The sequence below is a fragment of the Tinamus guttatus genome, unplaced genomic scaffold (assembly GCF_059628265.1).
Source record: "Tinamus guttatus ecotype Peru unplaced genomic scaffold, ASM5962826v1 Tinamus_guttatus_pri_ptg000314l, whole genome shotgun sequence".
Taxonomy (NCBI): Eukaryota; Metazoa; Chordata; class Aves; order Tinamiformes; family Tinamidae; genus Tinamus; species Tinamus guttatus.
Genome location: NW_028288848.1, coordinates 3,332,899 through 3,352,046, shown reverse-complemented (window position 1 = coordinate 3,352,046; position 19,148 = coordinate 3,332,899). Strand labels below are relative to the sequence as shown.

General features: G+C 43.8%; 1 protein-coding gene across 2 annotated transcripts in view; it reads left to right on the top strand.

Moving 5' to 3' along the window:
- Window positions 1-19,148, top strand: part of ADD3 (adducin 3) — a 91,905-nt gene that overhangs the window by 50,447 nt on the left and 22,310 nt on the right. For both annotated transcript variants that reach the window (XM_088528636.1, XM_088528635.1), the window contains exon 3: window positions 15,782-16,004. In XM_088528636.1, coding sequence (XP_088384762.1) covers window positions 15,810-16,004 — 195 coding nt within the window. In that variant the 5' untranslated portion in view covers window positions 15,782-15,809. The remainder of the gene's footprint in view (window positions 1-15,781; window positions 16,005-19,148) is intronic.

The window sequence follows — 19,148 nt, the reverse complement described above, 5'->3', positions numbered from 1 at the left end:
TAAACTTGTGCTGGGGCGGAAAGCAAACAGAAAAGCTTCCTGTTTCTGCAGGGTGGATGAGCTCTCGGCTCTGCAGCGGGGCCTCGAGGAGCCCGGCTGCCGCGTCCCGGCTCGCGAGGGCCGCGTTGCTCCGGCAGGGCCCGCGCTCCTGCTGGGGCCGGGGCCGCCGCCTGGAAGATAAACTTTAACCTGCCGTCCGGTCACGTTCGCCTGCTGCAGGAGGAGCAATTTGCTACTTCTCCTGTGGTGGCGGGTTCGAGGCATCGACGTTTCAGAGTAGGTGTTGGAAGTTGGGTGTTTTCAGCCTGAAAGGGCCTACCTTGTAGCTGTGCTTCCCGCTGTATGATTTGCTTTTCCATAGTTTTGGTAAGGTGCTTCTGAATGTTTTCTCTGACCTCGAGCAAGAATATCTTAAGAACAAAACTAATACAAATTATTAGGAAAATATGAAAACGTTTGGTCCCTCACTGCAGTTTCATTACAGCTAACTTCTAGCAGTCAGCACTGTGTTTTAAGCATGTCACAATTTACTTATGCAATCTTGGTGATTTTTTTTCCCCACTGAATGCACTCTTCTGACTTTCGTGAAGGCTAATGAGTGTTTGTATCAATGGGGAAGGAGACCCTTAAAAATCTTTCTGGTAGATTTGGTGGAGACCAGTTCATTGCAACTGTGTGCTGGGGGGATAGTTAATTGGGATGTTGGTGGGGTGTTAATTATGTCGAGTGCTCTTGTTGCTTGGACAAGAGCATATGGTGAAAATATTAAATCAGTAACTTTTTGGTCTTACCATATTTCTTTATATTGTTGGATTCATTTGTCTTTATTGTATCTTTCCCCTATCTGAGCAGTTACAGATAATATCCACTACAGAAAATACTTCAGCATGAGGTTGACTATTGATCCTACAAAAATGCACGCACTCAATAGGGAAACGCTGGGATCATAGGACAGTTCATTTGGAGGGGACCTCAGGAGGTCTCCAGTCCAACCTGCTGCTCGGAGAGCAGGAACCAGCCGCGAGGCCAGGCCAGGTTGCTCAGGGCTTTGGGTCTCAACCCCCTGAGATGCAGCCCCCATCACGAAGAGCCCGTCCACCATCCTGATGAGCACCCATGGGCACCAGGGCCAACCACAGTGCCCATCAGGCTGCTCCTGCTCCAGGTGGGACAACCCCAGTCCCGCAGCTTTCCCTCCATGCTGGCACCGCCTGCTGGGAAGGAGCTACCACCAGTTTCAGAGCCCTTCCTGTATCGACAAGTTATCGCCACTCAGTAGTTAAATATTTTCAATGTTTTTATAATTTAAGGCAGAGAACAGCTTAAAAAACTTTGATCAGGTATGAACCAAATTTTAGCTATCTCTGTAATGAGAATCATGATGGTCGGGGTGCATGGAATGGAATACCTAGTTTGTGGGGTTTTTTGAATAAAAGAAAAAAAAAACAGATCTCTCTCTGAGTAGTATTTGAATGATAAAACATAAGAACTGCACCAAAGTTTCAAATGAGCAGATGTTTCTGCAAATCACTTACTAATACAAACAAGCCCGTGATTTTTGTGTCATTCTACAATTGCAGAGAGGGTTTGCACTCCTCTGAAGCTGAGGTCTTGGCTGACATCCTCTGACACACAGTGGGAATTCACTTCCAGTCAGGAAATGCTGTTTTTCGATGTTTTATCTTGCTGAGGCAACCACAAGTGAACAATAGGCTATTAAAGTATTAGAACAACAAGTGGTATAACTAACCCAATATTTACTTTGTTCTGAATGTTGTGCTAAAAGAAGACATTGGCTAGTCTTCAGAATTAATTTGGTAGTTGGTGTGTAAAGGCCTAAGCTGGTTTTCAATATTAAGCAGAAATGTAGTTGTAGAGTGAACTTTCAGAACTTCCTGTCACAGTAAGAGAGACAAAAATAAATGTAGAAATCAAGAGTGTTGGCAAAGTAAAAGCATTTCTTCACGGTGCAAAGTTTATCCTCCTTAATTCTGAAACTTTTGACATAAAACTAATGTTTTATTGCTTTTTGTCACTGTGATCAAAACAGTTCCATCCATTTAGGCATCCGCTTACAAATAAAGGAGGTAACAAGCTTTCCGTATTTACTTAGTATTAGAAAATCCGGCAGACTTTCACCTCATGATAAGAAGTCGATAAAAACTTGATTTGCTCCAAACGCAGCCTCTGCAGCCTTCTCCCCTGCCAATGACTGCACATCTGTAAGTGATTTGATAAGTTCCACTAGTATGTCCGAAGTTGCACAATCAAACTGGTTCTACTGTGGATTTGTTGTGTTTCAGGAATAGCATATAGGGAATTACATCAGTCTAGAGAAAGAAGATCCATAGTAGCTTTGTACCTAATCATTGGAGCTCTTAAGTGTCCACTTTTAATTCTTTTTTAGATGTACTTTTATTTAAATATTGGTAAAATATTTAACATTCCAGAGCCTTTGCATTTTGAGGTAAGTCGGGTTGCGCACGACATTGAGATGAGATATGACTGTAGTTGCTCCATTGCACTATGAGAAGTAACAAGGTAATAATACTAGACTTGTATACCTGTCACAGCCAAAAAAAAAAAATCTGTGTATGGTTTTTGCTTTGATGCAAATGTTTGGTAATGAAGAATTGCTGCATTCAGTTTGGTTAATTGTCTCCTCATTATGTAACTGTATTCGCCAGTGCCCTGAGTCAAAGCCTGTTAAAAGTTTCCAAGTCAACGCTCCGATCGTCGAGCTCTTGGGTTGCATCCGAGGGGCCAATCCTGGAAACCTTCCCATCCGTTTAACTGGAGGCAGAAGTGGCTCCTGATGCAGGAGGTGGTATTTGAAAGTGAGGATGTTCATCTCTCCCCCAGCGGAGGGGAGGAATCCAGAGACGGAGCAGCTCTACCACGTGAGCGCGTGTGTCACGAGCCGGCCGGGTTAGGCCGAGCGAGGGCCATTATTTCATTAGAGGGTTGGCACTGGCCATGGCCGTCAAGAATTTTCACAAAGGATTTTCTGTTCGGAATCTAATGCCACCAGAACATTCATGTGTTTGCAGGAGGTTTCCATGGTGACTTTGTAAACTGTGATGTTAGCAGACAGAGGCAAAGGTTGCGCCATTGTGGAGGCCCCCTTGTATTCTCTTCAGATGTTTCGGAACAGCTATATTTCTTAATTGATGCTCTGGGCCTGCGTAGCACTTTGGTTAGAGTTTTTTTATGACTGGGCATTCGTCCTGGTTGTACTGAAGAGGTCAGATGAGCTGCAAGAATAACAATGAAAATGTGCTTTTCAGCATTTTTTTGCATAGAATCACTTAAATATTTTCATTGGATTTGATTTATCTTTTTGTAGTGGCATTGATGTAATCAGAAGTGGAAGAGCATGACATGAAAGAAAAAAAAAATCACTACCTTCCCCATTCTGCTAAGCACTCTTATTATTAACATAGAACTAGTTCTTTTAGGTTAACTTTTACTACCTGTTGTTGAATAATTTTGAATGCTTGTCTCCTCTTGAGAGGAGTCTGTTTTTTAATTAACAAAAGTATCAATTTTAAAACTGCTTAGTGTTTAGTATGCATTACTTCTTCATGCTGTCTTTGAATTTATACCATTAATTTAAATTCCCAAACATTTCTTGCACTGTTTGTTCATGTTTTAGGAAATACTGCCAGCATGAGCTCAAATGAGAGTTGGCTCCTTCCACAAACATCTGATCTGAGTTCCCCTTTGACATCTTTTAACTGACCATCCGTGTTAGAATAAAAGAGCTCATTGTCCTTACTCATAGTTTAAGCTTTACTATTATGGGGGTTTTACTTTAGGCATGGTAGTATCTTTAAAACAACTACGAGCTAATTCTGCTCTCCTATATGAACTTAGCGCTGCAGCAGCCAGAACGCCAGGTTCCTGCTGGTTACTCACTTGGTGCCCCAAGAAAATGGCATCTTCTGGCATCACACTGTGTGTGTCTGTGTTTGTTCCAGCCACATCACTTCGGAACCTGTTGGTTACTTGAAGCCCAGCTTGATATAAGGATAGACCTTAACTCTATTAACTGTAATGAAAGTTGGTGCTTGGTTGGAAGAGAGATGTAGGATTGTGATGCTGAGGTTGACTGGAGGTGTAAAAAGGCTGTTGCCTTGCTCGTTCCACCTGATCAGAGGGCAATGACAAGAAAAAATGAGGCTGGTACATGTATAAACTTAATCAAACTCACAATCAATTTCACAGAAGCCAGAGACCATATAAATTCTGAATTTTACAATGGTTTATGTTTTACTGCAAGAAGTGCAAAGGTCTTTAAGACATTTGCATGTGATATAGACAAGTAACCTTGAAGCATTTCCAGGAGCTGAGATGTGAGAGCATTTGCAGTTGTGCCGGCGGTGTTTTCCAACGCAGGATGAAGGGGTGCAATGTGCTGTTAGCTCAACGCGGCTGGGCACGCAGGACTGCCCGCTCGGCCGGGGCAGGATGGAGCCAGGAAAGGGCTCCATAATCATCTGAGTATGGCTTAACTGCACCGTTACTCCTCCAGAGAAGCCTTGGTCCGCTCCTGAGACCAGATCCTTTCCGCAGGTTCCTTTATAGGCTAGGAAAAGGGTGGTAGGGACATGCAGAGCTGTATATACTGTCGTTCTTCAAGTAGATATGATCTGTGAAGCCTCGGATATTTTTGTAGCATCAATAATTTTCTCCTTGTTTATGGTGTAAATTGAAACACTGTGACAACCTGGGATGATTTCCATGAAATACACCAATATTCAAACACAAGCACCATCAAAGGTCACCTTGCAGTGTCACCATTACAGCAGTTCTTGCTTGTTTTAAATTGGTTTCTTTGAATTTATAGTGATACAATCAAGAGAAGCGTTTGTGCCCAAATCTCTCCATGTTTAAGGATTCTGTGCTCCCAACTCATATATCACATGCCCAATCCTTTCAGTTTAAACATAACCAAGGTTTAATTGCAAGCCAACAAGAATCATTCTCGGGCTGGGAATACAAACAGAATTTGAAAATTCAAATCAAACAACTCATATTATTTGGAGATTTTTGTCCTAATTCATTACATTTTAATAGTTTTATGTAATGGATAGATCCTCTGTACCTGACACACTGGACAGGCTCCTCTAGATGTGAAAACCTGCTTGGGGCAGTCAAATCTCAGCGAAGTTTTAGATGGCAGGTTGCTTTTTCACTCTGGTAACAAGGTGTCTGCAAGGTCCCCAGTGCTGTGCGCCGCGTGCCAGGACGCGTCTCTCATCCTGTGATACCCGAGCAGCTCGTTGTAGGGTGTCCTTTATTTTATGGAGGCTTTCAGTGCATACAAGTGCTGATGGAGAGGGAGATTTATGGCGTAATTTCTTGCTTGAGCTTGAGCTTGCTTGACAATAACAGTAACTTAGTCCTGTAGTATTTGTGCTTTCTACTCGGTGCATCTTAAAATCACTCTTTCTGCTGCCCTCTGCGCCAGCTTGCTACAGCCCTTGGTGTGTGACCAAACCTTGTGTTCATAAAGCTCCAGCACTTGTTTGGGGACGTAGTGGCTGCTGCTTTGGGCACATCTGCTTCTCAGCTCGATGCTGTGGTTAAGCCTAAAACGACCATTTGCCTTCAGGCCGACTTCCTTCGAATCCAGTTGGATCATTTTCTGCTCTTGAAGGTGTGTTGCAGACCTTTGGCTCTCTATTCAATTTGTTGCTCTAGTGCTGCTAGCAGGAGGTGCTAGAGACGAGAAGCAGGTCAAATGCAGGCCAAGTCAACTGAGATTAATGTGCGTATTTGTGTAGGGAAAATCTCGACTGCAAAGGAAGCTTTTTGGGTTTACTAGTAAAGTAGTCCGTATTTTATTAAATTATTTTTAAGCAAGCTGAAGACCGTGTTAAAGATAGGAGTAAACACAGAAAAAGTTTAACACACTAAATCCTGTGGATCTTACTGGGATAATTAAAACAAGATGCTTTAAACTTCGAGCTAATTATGTAGCAGTCACTTGAACTTTTGCAAAGGACCTTCCTGCCTTCTGCACTTGTATGTGGCCCTTGCAACCCCCTGCTTTGCCCAGCCCTCCTCCCCACATGGTTTTTACCCAGGATCTGTTTGTGTATTCAGTGCAGAAGTTACCTTTATAGTCTGCTATTGGCACAGCTAAAGGATGGCATTTGGGGACGTGGGCAGCTGAGATGGATGAGATGGGAGTGACAGGACAGCCCCAAGTCAACACAGAAAATATGAGAAACTATAGCATGAGGTGTGGCTAATATATTAGGGCCTTTACAGGCAAGAACTCTATAGAAAAAACACACGCAGACATGACCTCTATCAAGTTCTGCATGCTTTTAAAGCTTTTTTAATTATTATTTTAATGTTATAGTTTAATATACATTAGCATGTATTAGCTCATGTTTACAAATAGACAAAATGGGAGGGCAAGTGTCCCATATATTAAGCTGAAACTCATCCCAATATAAAAGAGAGAAACAAGGTCCTTTGGAGGCTGAATGAGGTGAGGCTATTTTGTATTTAACATAAAAATACCAAACAGGTCAGTAAAAGGTCAGAATTTGATGTTTGTGTTAGCTAGGCAGTTTGTTTCAAGTGTTGGAGCTGCGTCGCCTGTGTTTGTGTGACGCGTTATCGTTGCTGCTTGTTTCGGTTCCGCGATAGCTGAAACGTGCCTGGCGCGGAGGCCGGCGGTGCTGCTCCTGCAGGAGCGTTCGGCCTTCGCCTGCTGGTGGGAAAGGTCAGGCCTGGTTGCGGAGGGGGGAACTCCAGAGGCTGGGCTATAAAAAGGTTGGTCGGGCACCAGCTCAGTTGTCTGCCCAAACATTTGGGAAATCCAGCAGTTGCTTCGCGTCCATCATTGGGCTTGCCCACCGGCACGGCTCCCGAGGCGGCCCCGCCGAGCCTCCAGCACGCGGGGCTTGGGCCCTCGCGTTGCTCGGGACACTCAGAGCGCCGTAAATCAGACGGGCTCTGGATGCGCCCCGCGATCGATGAGCGTTGCGCTGTGTCCGTGTCGCGCCGTCCCGGAGCGGCTCCAGCATCCCAATGGGGCCTCTTCCAAGGCCAGCGTCAACCCGGGGGATTTTAAAGCATTGTTCATGTGACAAAGCTGACTCTTCTGCTACGTAGCAGCAGAAGTATGTCCGTGTAAAGAAGGAAATTCTATTAATTCTGCATCTGTGGGACTTAAGTCCAAAAACCTTCAGGTCCGTTGGACTTCGAGTCCAAACTCATCGATGAGCTTCCAGAGGGATCTGGAAGCTTGGCATTGCAAGAGGGAGAGGGGGAAGAGTTGTGGCAAAATCTGAAGCTTTTGACAGCAGTCAGGTGTTGTAGCTAAATGATTTTTGTTTTCAGAAGGTTTTTTTAAAGTTATGTTATAGAGGAACTTAGGTTTCATTGTTTTTCCAGAGAATTCAGAGAAACATTCCAAATCTTGGTTGCCTCTGTGTGTGGGTTATGTATTTGCGTACTTTTCCAGATTAATAATGATAAGTAGTAACAGAACATAATCTTTTAATTTAGCCTCCTGTTGTCTACTGACTTATGAAATATTTTTAGGCAACTCAGCCACCTGTGATTATGTAGATATGCAGAGATAAGTCTTACTTTAAAAATACTTTGTATTTTGCTTAAATTGCAGCATTTTGGGAAATATCGGGTTACTTTGTGCAGGGAAAAGTCCCAGATATCTCTGAAATTAGATGAAGTTCCTTGTAAAACCCTTCTTCTCCTGCCACCCTCATATTTTCTGCTGAGCAGATAGCTGAGCCCACAGTAGATTTTTATTACTACTATTATTTTTAACCATGGAGCAAACTGGGAAAGAGCATGGAAAAAGAATAATTTCCTTTTGTTGTCATTCAGCTTATCTGTGCTTTGTATGAGAGCAGCTTTTTGCATATGACATTGCGATTTTCTTCTCCCTAGCAGCTCCTCCTTACCTGTCTGCTGTGCTGAAGACGCTCCTCCAGGGCAGCTTTCTTGCTGTTGCACAGAAATATGTTATTTACACTCAAGGTTTAGGTATCTTCGTCTTTTAGGATCTCTTATCTTTTGTTTGAAATTTTAATTTAATATCACTGTAGAAAAGCAGCTTAAACGCAGAAGAAATTTCAGCGCTAATTATAGCGTTCGTTGCTACTATGCTGTAAAATTACTGTTTGGTACAGTCGAAGGTGAAAGAAAAACAAGAAAAGTGGGTATAAGGTAGGACTGTCTTTTTTCAATTCTACTCAAAGTACCAAACTGTTTACTGGCTAGCAAATGCTTTAATTAACCATTCTGATTCATTTAATTAATGTAATGAGATGATTTTTAATTGCCTTGAAAACAGTGCATGTCCGCAGGCTTCACACAACTTCCAGTCATCCTGTGTATCCAAGCATAGATGACAAAACTATCAGGCATTCCAAAATTCCAGTTTAGTGTAGCCTCAAAATATAATTTTAATTTAAAACTGTCTTTCTGGTAGATTGCAAGGTACCAGGTACGTATGAAGCAGAGAAATATTGCTGCCAGAGAGACTGTAGTATCTGTAAGAGTCTCACCTTCTGTTAAAGCAAAGTATTTATGACACAGTTTATTTTGCCTCTTTAAAAATTAAAAGCTTATCTTAAAGTTGCCTTCCAACACATTGTTAGGAGTAAGCGCTGACTGTGTTAAAAACCTGAGATGTTGAGCAGTAAGAAAGAAAATGTTTGGCGGATAAGCAGCACATGATGTGAATCCTCCTTTCCCCTCTTGGGCACTTCAGTGTTTCCCTGTTTTTCACAGTGCTGTTGTTCTTTCCCTGCCCGCCCCAGGGACTCGTCCACGAGTTTCGGCTCATCCACAGACTTCACCATCCCTCCTTTGCCTCCTTCCGAACCACCCAGCCCGTGCAGCTACGTTTGCTCCAACTTAAATGCTTTGCATAGCAAACAGGGCAGTCTGGCAGTGAAGTATTGGCCTTGCCTGTACAGGCTTAGCCGTTTGCTAGTCAAAACCCGAAGGTGGCAGTCCGAGAGCTGAGGGCAGGAGGTCCCTGTGCGGTGGGTCGCTGCAGAGCAGCGTGTCCAGGGGGACAGGCTCCGTGCGTGCCCGGCCGCGCGGTGTCCCCAGCAGGGATGGGATGAACCGCCCGTCTGAGCTGAAGAGGCAGCTCTTGGAAGGTTATTTGTGTTTCCTATCACCCCAAAAAACGATGATTTGGTAACTAGCTCTTCAAGGGTTGTCTCTGCCGTTACAAGCTGTCGCGGAACCGGGAGGAATACCAAATCGTGAAGCACAGAGATAGTCTGGGTCTACGCGGGTTAAGTACACAAACTCATTTTTGAGACTTAACACATGCAAGTGGCATTTGTGACCATGTGGCAGAGCATATTGTGTAAATCAAGCCGTGATTCCCGGCGTTATTTCTTTTCCTGGTTGTGCTGCAAAATGCTGCAAGGCTGCCCTGCGAATGGGAGGGTGCCGAGCGTGCCCGCGGCAAGCTGGTGCTGCCACGGAGCTCCCGGTGATGGATGCGCCGTAAGGAGCCTTCCCGCACGAAGCAGAGATTTCACATCCTCCATTAAAAGATTAAACCCTCAATTAATAATCCTCACATTTTGATGGCTGTCAGCAACCCAGTATCTCCCCTTGCTTTTTAATGGTGGAAGGAGGTGGCTGTGGTTCAGTTTCAGTTTACACTGTGTGAAGTGTGAGTTGAATGGCTTGCATTATTTATGTTGACTTTAATATTGCACTATATAGTTGTGAAAAAAATAATGCTTTAGATTTAATGCAGAAACACAAAAACAAGATTCAAATGCACACAGGCATGTATTTCTTAGAAAAAATGTATACTGTTGCCCCACTTTAATGCAGTGTCTGAAAGAAGATACTATTTCATTAGCTTACTTGGTTTAAAAGCTGCAGGACTTAAATATGCAGCACTGGATTAGAGTATTGGATCTGTAACCAGCTTGGGCTGTAGTATGAGAAACTGTGTCGAAAGCCGCAGCCGTGGACACCCCCGTGCTTCAGAACAAGCGTTTGTGGAACTATGGAGGGAACTGGCTACACAAGTCACAGCTGAAATCTAAAGGGGGAAAACCGAAGTGTTTTTTTGTTCTTTGTTTTGTTTCTTGGATTTTTTTTGAGGCATATACTGCCTTGTGCCAACTTAGGCACATGGCTTCATACTTTCAGTATGCGCTTGTGTACTGACACGTTGTTAGAATCATGGTATATTAGCAAAATAGGCTCATAAACAAATGTGGTACCTATGGAGCACAGCATATGTGTGTGCAGTCCCACTGCTTATTTTGGGAAAATGCTAATGCGTGAAGCCTACTCCTGTTCATCCTACCAGTGCGTAAGCTCGGATGAGCAAAACCCAGGCTTGCTATAACATAACACATTCTGTCAACTCCTTGTCAGATATTCATCATATTTGATATCATGAACAGTAGAATGAAAATTTGTTTCTTTATATGTTTATCCAAGTGATTTTTGATTATAGATTTGATTATTCAATAGCATTCACTACTGAATTTCGTAGGAGAGATGCATGAAGTTTGACTTGTGTTTGATCATGGTGGTGACTGCAGGCTCAGGCCGCGCTGCCCTGCGTATTCCCCATCCTTCCAAAGCGTTTGCTCGGAATCCTTTCCGTGTTCCTTCGTGCCCAGCCTCGGTGCCGGCTCCCGCAGCCCTCGCGTGGGCCCAAGGCAGCGCGTTGGCCCCGCTGCGCCCTGCCTGCTTCCCAGTGAGGCCGGCAGCAAGAGCGAGGATCATCCCGCTCACCTGGCGCCGATGCCGTCCCGGGGAGCGGGGAAGAAGGCGCAGGCTGCTCCTCAAACTCAGGCGGGTGCGAAGGAGCAAGGGCAGAGCAGCACAGCGTGCTCCTCGGAGAGACGCGCGGCGGCCGCCTCATGCAGCGGGAGCGCTCCGGCTGGGAACGCGCGGTGGCCGTTCATTATGCAGCGCACGCGCGGCCGCGTTCCAGCGCCACAAACTCGCCGGCGGAGGGGATCCTGCCGCGACGAGAAAACAGAGTACCTGAAACCGGCCCTGAAGGCAGCGTAAAAGGTAGATTCATGGTTGGTTGCTAGGTGATCAGACCGTTTGGTCCCTTCTCTGTTGCTCCTGTTTTTCCCTTATGCTTTTTTTTACAGGTTATACATATATACGCACTCTATATATTTGTTTATATATATATATATATATATTCTGTGCACTCTGACAGACAAATACATCAAGTCAGTCCTTTCTGGGATGCTCTTTGGCAAGGTAATTTTTTCTCCCATTTGGTCTCTTTATTTTCTTCTATACTTGCTTCTCTGACTTTGCTCTTGAGCTGCTTCTCTGATTTGACTTTGAACACAGCGATTCTGGCAAAAGCAGCACAGCACTTTCCTTAGAATTTTCCAAATGTCAGATGGAGAGCTCAAGCTTAATCTTGGAACGGCACATGTCAGACTGAAAGTAATTTGAATTAATTAGAAGCTTTTGATAAATAAGACTTATTTTTGAGTAGTGAGACATGCATCTTTATGAAGGCAAAGCCTTCAACTTTTTTAGCCTCATTGCAGATATAAAATATGACAGACTATGGAGGCCAAACTGCCATGTTGTAAGGGCATCAGCGGAGGGAGGAAGGGGCCCGTTTCCTACTGCAGCAAGTACCAGCTCTGTTCCCTGGGCCTCAGGAGGGCATAGCTGTGGCCAAGGAAGCAGAGGGAGGTTAACAAGGAGCTCTGCAACGAGAGCCGTCACTCACACTGCTGGGTGTCACAAGTACAAGGGCTTTCTGCAGAGATGCAGACCTCTATATGAAATACAGGAAGCCTGATTTTCCTAGATACTTTTGTGGAAACCTCCACTTCCGCATGGGGTTAGTTGGACAGGTGGCAAAACTGGTACTGTGTACGTTTTGAATCTTTCATGGACATGACAGTATGTATGTGTTTGGCCAAGACATGGGCCTGTGTGTCAGCTGGTCAGGAATGATGGATCTCACCAGGATAGGATGAGGTCTTGGAGGTCTTCTGGGGGCAGGGAGCGGATGGAGATCATGGTTTTGTGTATGCATGTCTATCCATTTTGGCCAGTCTAGATGTAGTGTCGAGTTGCTACAGACACAATAATCTCTTATTCCTTCTCTTCCTACCTGTGACGCTCTTTGTAAAGGACACGTGTCTCTGCTGTGGACACCCCGGGCAGTGCCGCATGCCTAAGCAGCACTAACTAATGCCACTCTGGAGGTCGGCAGCTCACTTTGAGTAACCCTAGAGCATCGCTGGAAGGGGCAGAAGCTGCACAGCCTTGCAGCAAAGTTGGTTTGCCTCCAGGCAACGGAATTAAAAGGAAAAAAAAAACAGAGAAATAAAAATGGAGAGGATGCTCCTCCTCTGTTGCAATTAATAGATTTTGATCTGTGTTTTCTGCCAGTACCTTGATTCAGTGTCCTTACTAGTCCTGTTCTCAGAAGGCACTGCAGACTTTTGGATCCCTAGAAGCTCTGCATATTTTTCAACAAAAGTCTCTCTCTCTTTCTTCTTCTTTTTTTTTTTTTTTAATCAGTGCACGACCGAAATAATAAAAGAATGGCTGGGTTTGTTTGAACATTTTCCAACTCAGCAGTAGGGGGTACACAAGAGTCAGCCTGGGCCCTACAGAGTGCGCATTGAACTGGATCTAATAAGAACAACTGGGCCCAAACCCTGTATTACCTTCAGTAACTGAGTTTTTCTGTGGGACAAGGACTTTAATGTAATCTTAATGGCTAGAGGTAACAAATTAGTCTGAAAGGAAGGAGGAAAGAATAAAGCTGAAAGCAATTAGAAACTATCTCCTGAGGATTTTTAAGTCTTGCCAGCCACATATTTGTGTGTCTTTGCAGATGAATGGGCCTTTCTGTCACTGTATTGTGATGTATTGTAAAGTAGCAGACTTGAACTAATTATGTCCTGTAAACTTTAAAAAAAAAAATGGTTTTTGAAGTCCAGACATGCATGTGGTTGGTCCAACCAAACAAGCGTCACTGAGGGTAAGGGGGATTCAGGAGCATTTTGGAAAAACAACAGTCGGACAGTGTAACTCCTGGGAAGAAAAAGTAACCAAGAAACCAGGCACGGGCATTGCAGTTCACTGCTGATTCAGAACGGGTCTTGTTAGGCACGTTTATAGGGTAACTTCAGTTACTACCAGGTGTTGTGGTTCTCACTTTGGTGGAGCAGTGTATATCAAATGGAGATGGTTGAGAGGTCTGGTGTGAGGCTGCTCTCTCCTTGCAGCATTTACACAGGGAGGTCTGCATGGTCTGCTGTTCTCGTAGTGCTTTTTTTTCCCTTTGGTTTCTTAAGCCTGCATTTACAGTGGGGAGCCATAATAAATGGCAGTATTCATAAAGGTGTCTCTTCTTGTAGCCTGAACACAGGGAACGAACGCTGTGACCATATCTTTGAGGTGTTCAAGAGGTTCGTCCTTCTGCTGCAGTGACCTTAGCTGTAAAACACGATGGATAATTCTTCAGCAGGTGCTTTTATACCTCCCCTTTATATACTGTCCTAAGCTGCAGCCTGAATGTGAAGGCCTTAAATCACTAGTCTGCAGTAAGGGAAGGTCCTACCTTGAAATATTTCTTTGGCAAAATCGGTCCTCCCTGGACCAGTCCTGCTCAGGAGGCTTCTTGGGGAGCCACCAGCAAACACTGGATGAGCTCGGCCTGCACTGGAGCAGCAAATGCAAAACTTGCCAGTTTCTTCCACATCCTCATCCAAACTTGCACATCCTCCATAGCAAAGTCATCAGAGTTCATGGATCATGTATTGAGGATGTGGCTTCTACATCGCAGAATGTGATTTGTTTCATCCAGCGTCCCAGATAAGCTCCTGGAAGCTCTTCACGTGAAATGAGATAACATTGCATGCCAACATGAGCTCCTTCAAAAAAATGCAAAATAAATAAATTAGTAAAGGACAAAAGCAATTGCAACTTTTAGTGATTTTTCTGAGAAGGGTGTTAACTGTCTTTCACCTCAGCCCTAAATGTAATGCTGATCTACAACACGCAAGCGGCTCATGGGGAGGGCTTGCTTAGGCCCCACGTGCTAGCGCCTTCGCTGCTCTGCAGCTGGTGTCTGTGGCTTTCTGGGTTTGTGTTTGGCGCCCGGCTCCCACCCTGGCCATGTCCCTTGCCATGAGCGGGGCCGGCAGGAACCACCTGCACCCCGGCTCCTCGCACGGCCGCGCAGCTGGAGAAAGCACGAGGTTGTGGTGGGAGAGGCAGAGGTGGCTCCACACCGCTCATGCCAGCAGCAGGTTCCACTGCCGGAATTGTGGAATCACTGGAAAAGACCTTCAAGATCATCGAGTCCCACTGTAATCCCTTCAACACCTGCCTGCTAAACCATGTCCCTAAGCACCGCATCTGTACGTGTCTTCAGCACTGCCAGGGTCGGCGACTCCACTTCCCAGCGCAGCCTGTTCCAATGCTTGACTGCTCTTCCCAGGTAGAAGGTCAGAACCTTAACCTCCCCTGGTGCAGCTTGGTGCAGCCATTTCCTCTTGTCCTACCTGTATCGCCCTGGCCCATGCAAGGGGAGGGCGCACGGTGGCACCAAGCAAGAGCCCCTTCGAGCCAGGGCAGACGATGGCAAACCCCAGCAGTACTTCATTGTGCACCTTAATGCTCAGCTTCTTTTTCCTCCTCTGGAGATGTGAACTATTTACATACTAAATACTTTTGCATGTAAATGTTTTCATGTTACATATATTATTCAATATGTATATTTACATAAATATATTAAATATATAATATATTTATTATAAAATAAATTAAAATCTATTTTTATAACAGGCTGCCTTTTCCCACAAATCTTGTTTCCCTTCGTTCCTCAAAGCGGGGAAGCCGTGAAGAGCGCTGCTCTCGCATCTGTTGTTTCTGAACCTCATTTTTTTTGTATGAAAATTCGGCGTCTGCTTTTGATCCTCCTCTTTGTGTATACAAATATACAAATGCTGATCAGTTTTTAAAATGACGTTTTAAGTGTAGCTTTCTGCCAAAACACAACTTTTTTTTTTCTCTAATGTGATTAAATGAGCTTCAGTGAGGGTCTTCTTACTGCCGCTGAATACAAGAGAAGAAAAGCTAAAACTAATATTTTCAGGGGGTATGAAACTGCAGTCCTGGCCACTTGTATGACCTTCTCTGCTAATTCCCTAATTCCTTAGCAATTTTTCCTAGTGTCTTCTCAAAGCTGAGACACCATCTGGAGGCCTGATGAGATCCAGGTTACCCAGAGCTTCATCCTCAAAGTCAAGTCAGGAGATGGGTTAGAAAGGCTGCAGTTGGGGAACATCTTAGTTCAAGTTGGGAGACAACTTCTGGGTGGATGTCAAACAGAGGGCCCATCTTCTGAGGAGAGCTGTTGAAGTAGAACAGGTCATACATAAAAGCCATGGGAGGCTTGATGAATGTAATGTGCAAAGATTGCCATAAAACTTCTTATGGGCACTTTCAATGTCACTTCTTAATTGCGTGCTGCTGTTTTCTTGACTGAACTTGAATAGATGGTTCGGAAGGGTTGGGGAGACTTTTCACAACATTTAAAATTCAGTAATAGGTTTTGAATACTTTTTTTAAATATATTTTTCTCTTTTTTTTTTTCTGTTCCTGACAATTATTTGCCTGTTCTGCTTCCTTATAGATATCATTCTGCAGAGTTGAGAAGAACGTTGCTTGTGTCCAGACTTGAAGTTATGTTTTGTTTTTAATCACTCTTCCTTCTTTCCCCCTCATGTTTTAGGAGAGGAAGAGCCCTGCAGCCCTGAAGCATGAGTACGGATGCCAGCCAGGTGGTGATCACTACTCCCCCCGCAGCCACCATGCCCCATAAGGAGAGGTACTTTGATCGCATCAATGAAAACGACCCGGAATATATCCGCGAGAGGAACATGTCTCCTGACCTGAGGCAGGACTTCAACATGATGGAGCAAAGGAAGAGGGTCACGCAGATCCTCCAAAGCCCGGTGAGTAGGGCTAAGCGGGGAACGAGAACTGAAGTGCTGTTTTTTGAGGTTCCTGGTTAACCTTCTGGGATTTTAGTGTTTTCAAAGCTGCGTCACAGCTGGCTGGAATAACCCTGGATGGTGGAACATCTTAGAACAGTCATTAAACAGCTTATCCAACGTTTGTTTGCATAGTTTTTGTCTGTGAACAAACAGCCCTGATGCTTTTATGGTTTAATGCTTCATTGCAGCACTACAAAAAGAACTGGCTACTGCAGGGCGCCTAATTAAAACTTAGGAGCAGGGAAGGGAGCAACAGAGTCACTGGTCAAATATGAAGAAATTAGGACACACGTTACATGACGTTCTGCTTTCTGATTTTGCATATTAACTTCTCGTTTGCATCCAGGAATGCATTGATTACTATTTTTAATCAGGCTGTTTGCTTAAAAGTTAAACTACATGTTCTTATCGTGTACTTGGGGGCAATCACACCCAGTCTTTGCCACGTTAGTCCTCATCTCTGTGTCAGTTTGGTGCCTGTGTAGGCTGTGGATAAGACTATTACATCTATTGGAAGACTTCAAAATAGTTTTAATTTATGTGTTCTTTTGGATTAACCTGGTGAACGCATTGAATAAACACTCTTGTCTAAGACTTTTGAAGCCATTGGGCCTGAGTGAGGACTGGGTGAGAGTGGATCATTGCAGGTGGCAGTGTGGGTGTGTAAATATATATGTGTGTGTATATACATATATATATATATATATATATATATATATATATATATATACACACATATATACGTATATAAAACCGGGATAACACAGCTTGCAAGGGGTTAAGCAGCTTTGCTTATGGTCCTTCTCTGTTCAATTATTCTAAAAGTTGGGGTTCTTCTCGTGTAATTTTTTGAAGCTTTCCCATATGTAACAAGACTGCAAACAGCTGTTAGTAATCACTCTATTAAAGTCATCCATGAATAATAGGATTGTTTGCTAAAGTGCTGTCGTGGAGTGCCTCTTGGGTCTGCGCTGCTCTGAGGATAATGTGAACCTGTTGACTAAGGAATTTATTACATTCAAGTCGATTTGTGCAAGTTTAATTTTGCAGCCAACCTCTTTATTATAAAGAAAATATAGAGATATTGTGTAATGCATTAATCATGATAATTTTATGTTAAATAACACTAGTCATATTTTAGAACAGTTAAATGTTCTACTGTTAAAATACTTACACTCTGAGTGGTCAGAACTAACAGCTAAGACTCCGGTCTTTAGCCTGCTTAAGCACAAAATAAAAATAAATTACAGAGACCGTGTTTGTGTATGTAGCATTCTCAGGTCCTTCTGAGGGAAGCACTAAATCTGAGAGGCGTAACTCTCCTTGGTGTTTGCAGGGGAAAAGCTGGTTTGCCAAGTCTGCCAGATGTGATAAATGTCCCTTTGCAAGTCCCTTTTTCTAAAGCTGCAGTGTCAGCACGAGGCTCGCAGGAGGGGTGGGCAGGTACTGCTTCTGCGGCTGAGGAACCGCTTTAACAGAAGAGAGCACAAAGAGTAGTTGGGCTATTGGTAGTATCTGGGCGGCTGAGCCCAGAACTTTTTAGAAAGTAGCTATTTGGAGCTGCCATTATGCTACAAGTCCCTTTTTTTTAAGAGGAGAGCTGTCCGGATAAACTTGCAGCAAAGGGCAAGAAGAGAACAGGAGTCCTGGGACCTGAACACACCATCATCAGGCCCAAAGAGGTGTTTGACCTACAGATTTCTGCCATCCAGTACTTTCTTTTGTTGATCGCATCTTCTGATAAAGTAGAAAGTCTAGCGGAATCCTGCTCTGATTTCTTACCTGAGAAAATAAAGCATTTTTAATGTAATTTCTCTCTACATTTATGACGGAATGTCCCTCACAGTTTGGGAGCTGTCGGTTCGGAAATTTGGGGATAGAGGCTACGTTATTTCCCGCAGGGTCCAGCTGCTGCAGCGTGACGTGGTGCGCTTGGGGCAGGACCGAGAATAATTTATCTGTTCTCCTCTGGAATATACTGCTTGTCACAAAAGTACCAGAAAACTTTTGTCTTGTTACCAGGCTGCCTAACACAAGTTCAAGGTTGAATCATGCTATGTTGTAGGTAATGCTTTGTGTTATAGCTGTAGGATTACATTATATTAGAAGTTTCCGTAGAGCCTTGCTGCTTTTCTGGTTTATTCCACCCTACAAGTAGTAGGTAGTTGGAAGGTGTCCTGGAAGAGGAGGAGAGGTTATTAGATATACTTTAAAGAAGATCTTATTATTTACTGATAAATCTGCATTTTAATGTGTGCACGGAAATTGCAGAAACAGTTGTTGAGTCATCTTCTGGCAAGTGTTGGTCAATATGAAGTGTATATAGCAAGGATGATAATCTTCCTTTCTAAAAATATACAGGCATGTATGAACTCAAGATGCGATTGTTTGAACATGCATTTTTTTTCTAAGCACAGGATTATAGTATAAAATTGAAGGGTAAATCACTGCAAGATACTAGGAAATTTGGTTACCTCATGTTTCATCTGTGATATGAAAATTTGGCTTCCTTCACGTAGGAAAATTAAAATCCTTTAGCAAGAAAATTAATTAGTGAATTTATTTCAGAAACCACTGAATATTTGGGGCAATACACATTATCTAGGGGCTGTGGCCCTGACCAGAAGTCCTCAGGCACTGAACTACCGTCTCTCTCCGATGTGTGACCTGAGGTGTCCATTTCATGTGCCATCTGACTATGCTTCTCTCATATGCCATTTTCCTTTCTAAAATTGAGTAATTTCAAAGCTGCTGGAAAGCCGTTCTCATTACCTCTAACATTTGCTAATGTTTTAGAGCCTGTTCATTATCAGTGTTACACAAAATATAGGAGTCGTGCAATCACTGCCCACAAAATGCCCCGACGTTACCATGAAAGCTCAGACACGTTTACTTCGTGTTGCGTTGGGTGGTAGCTCATGAACACTCAAAGGCCTGGAGGATCTTTTAGGACCCAAACTGTGGTGGTTTGTTTATTGAAAGGTGAAAAGAAATTAAGTTCAGGTAAGTCAGAGTAGCCTGGTAGCATCCAGAAGTACCGCTGACCAGTCTTTAAAGTAAAACTGTTTTAAGTTTTTGTCTGTAGGATATGCAAAATGTGAA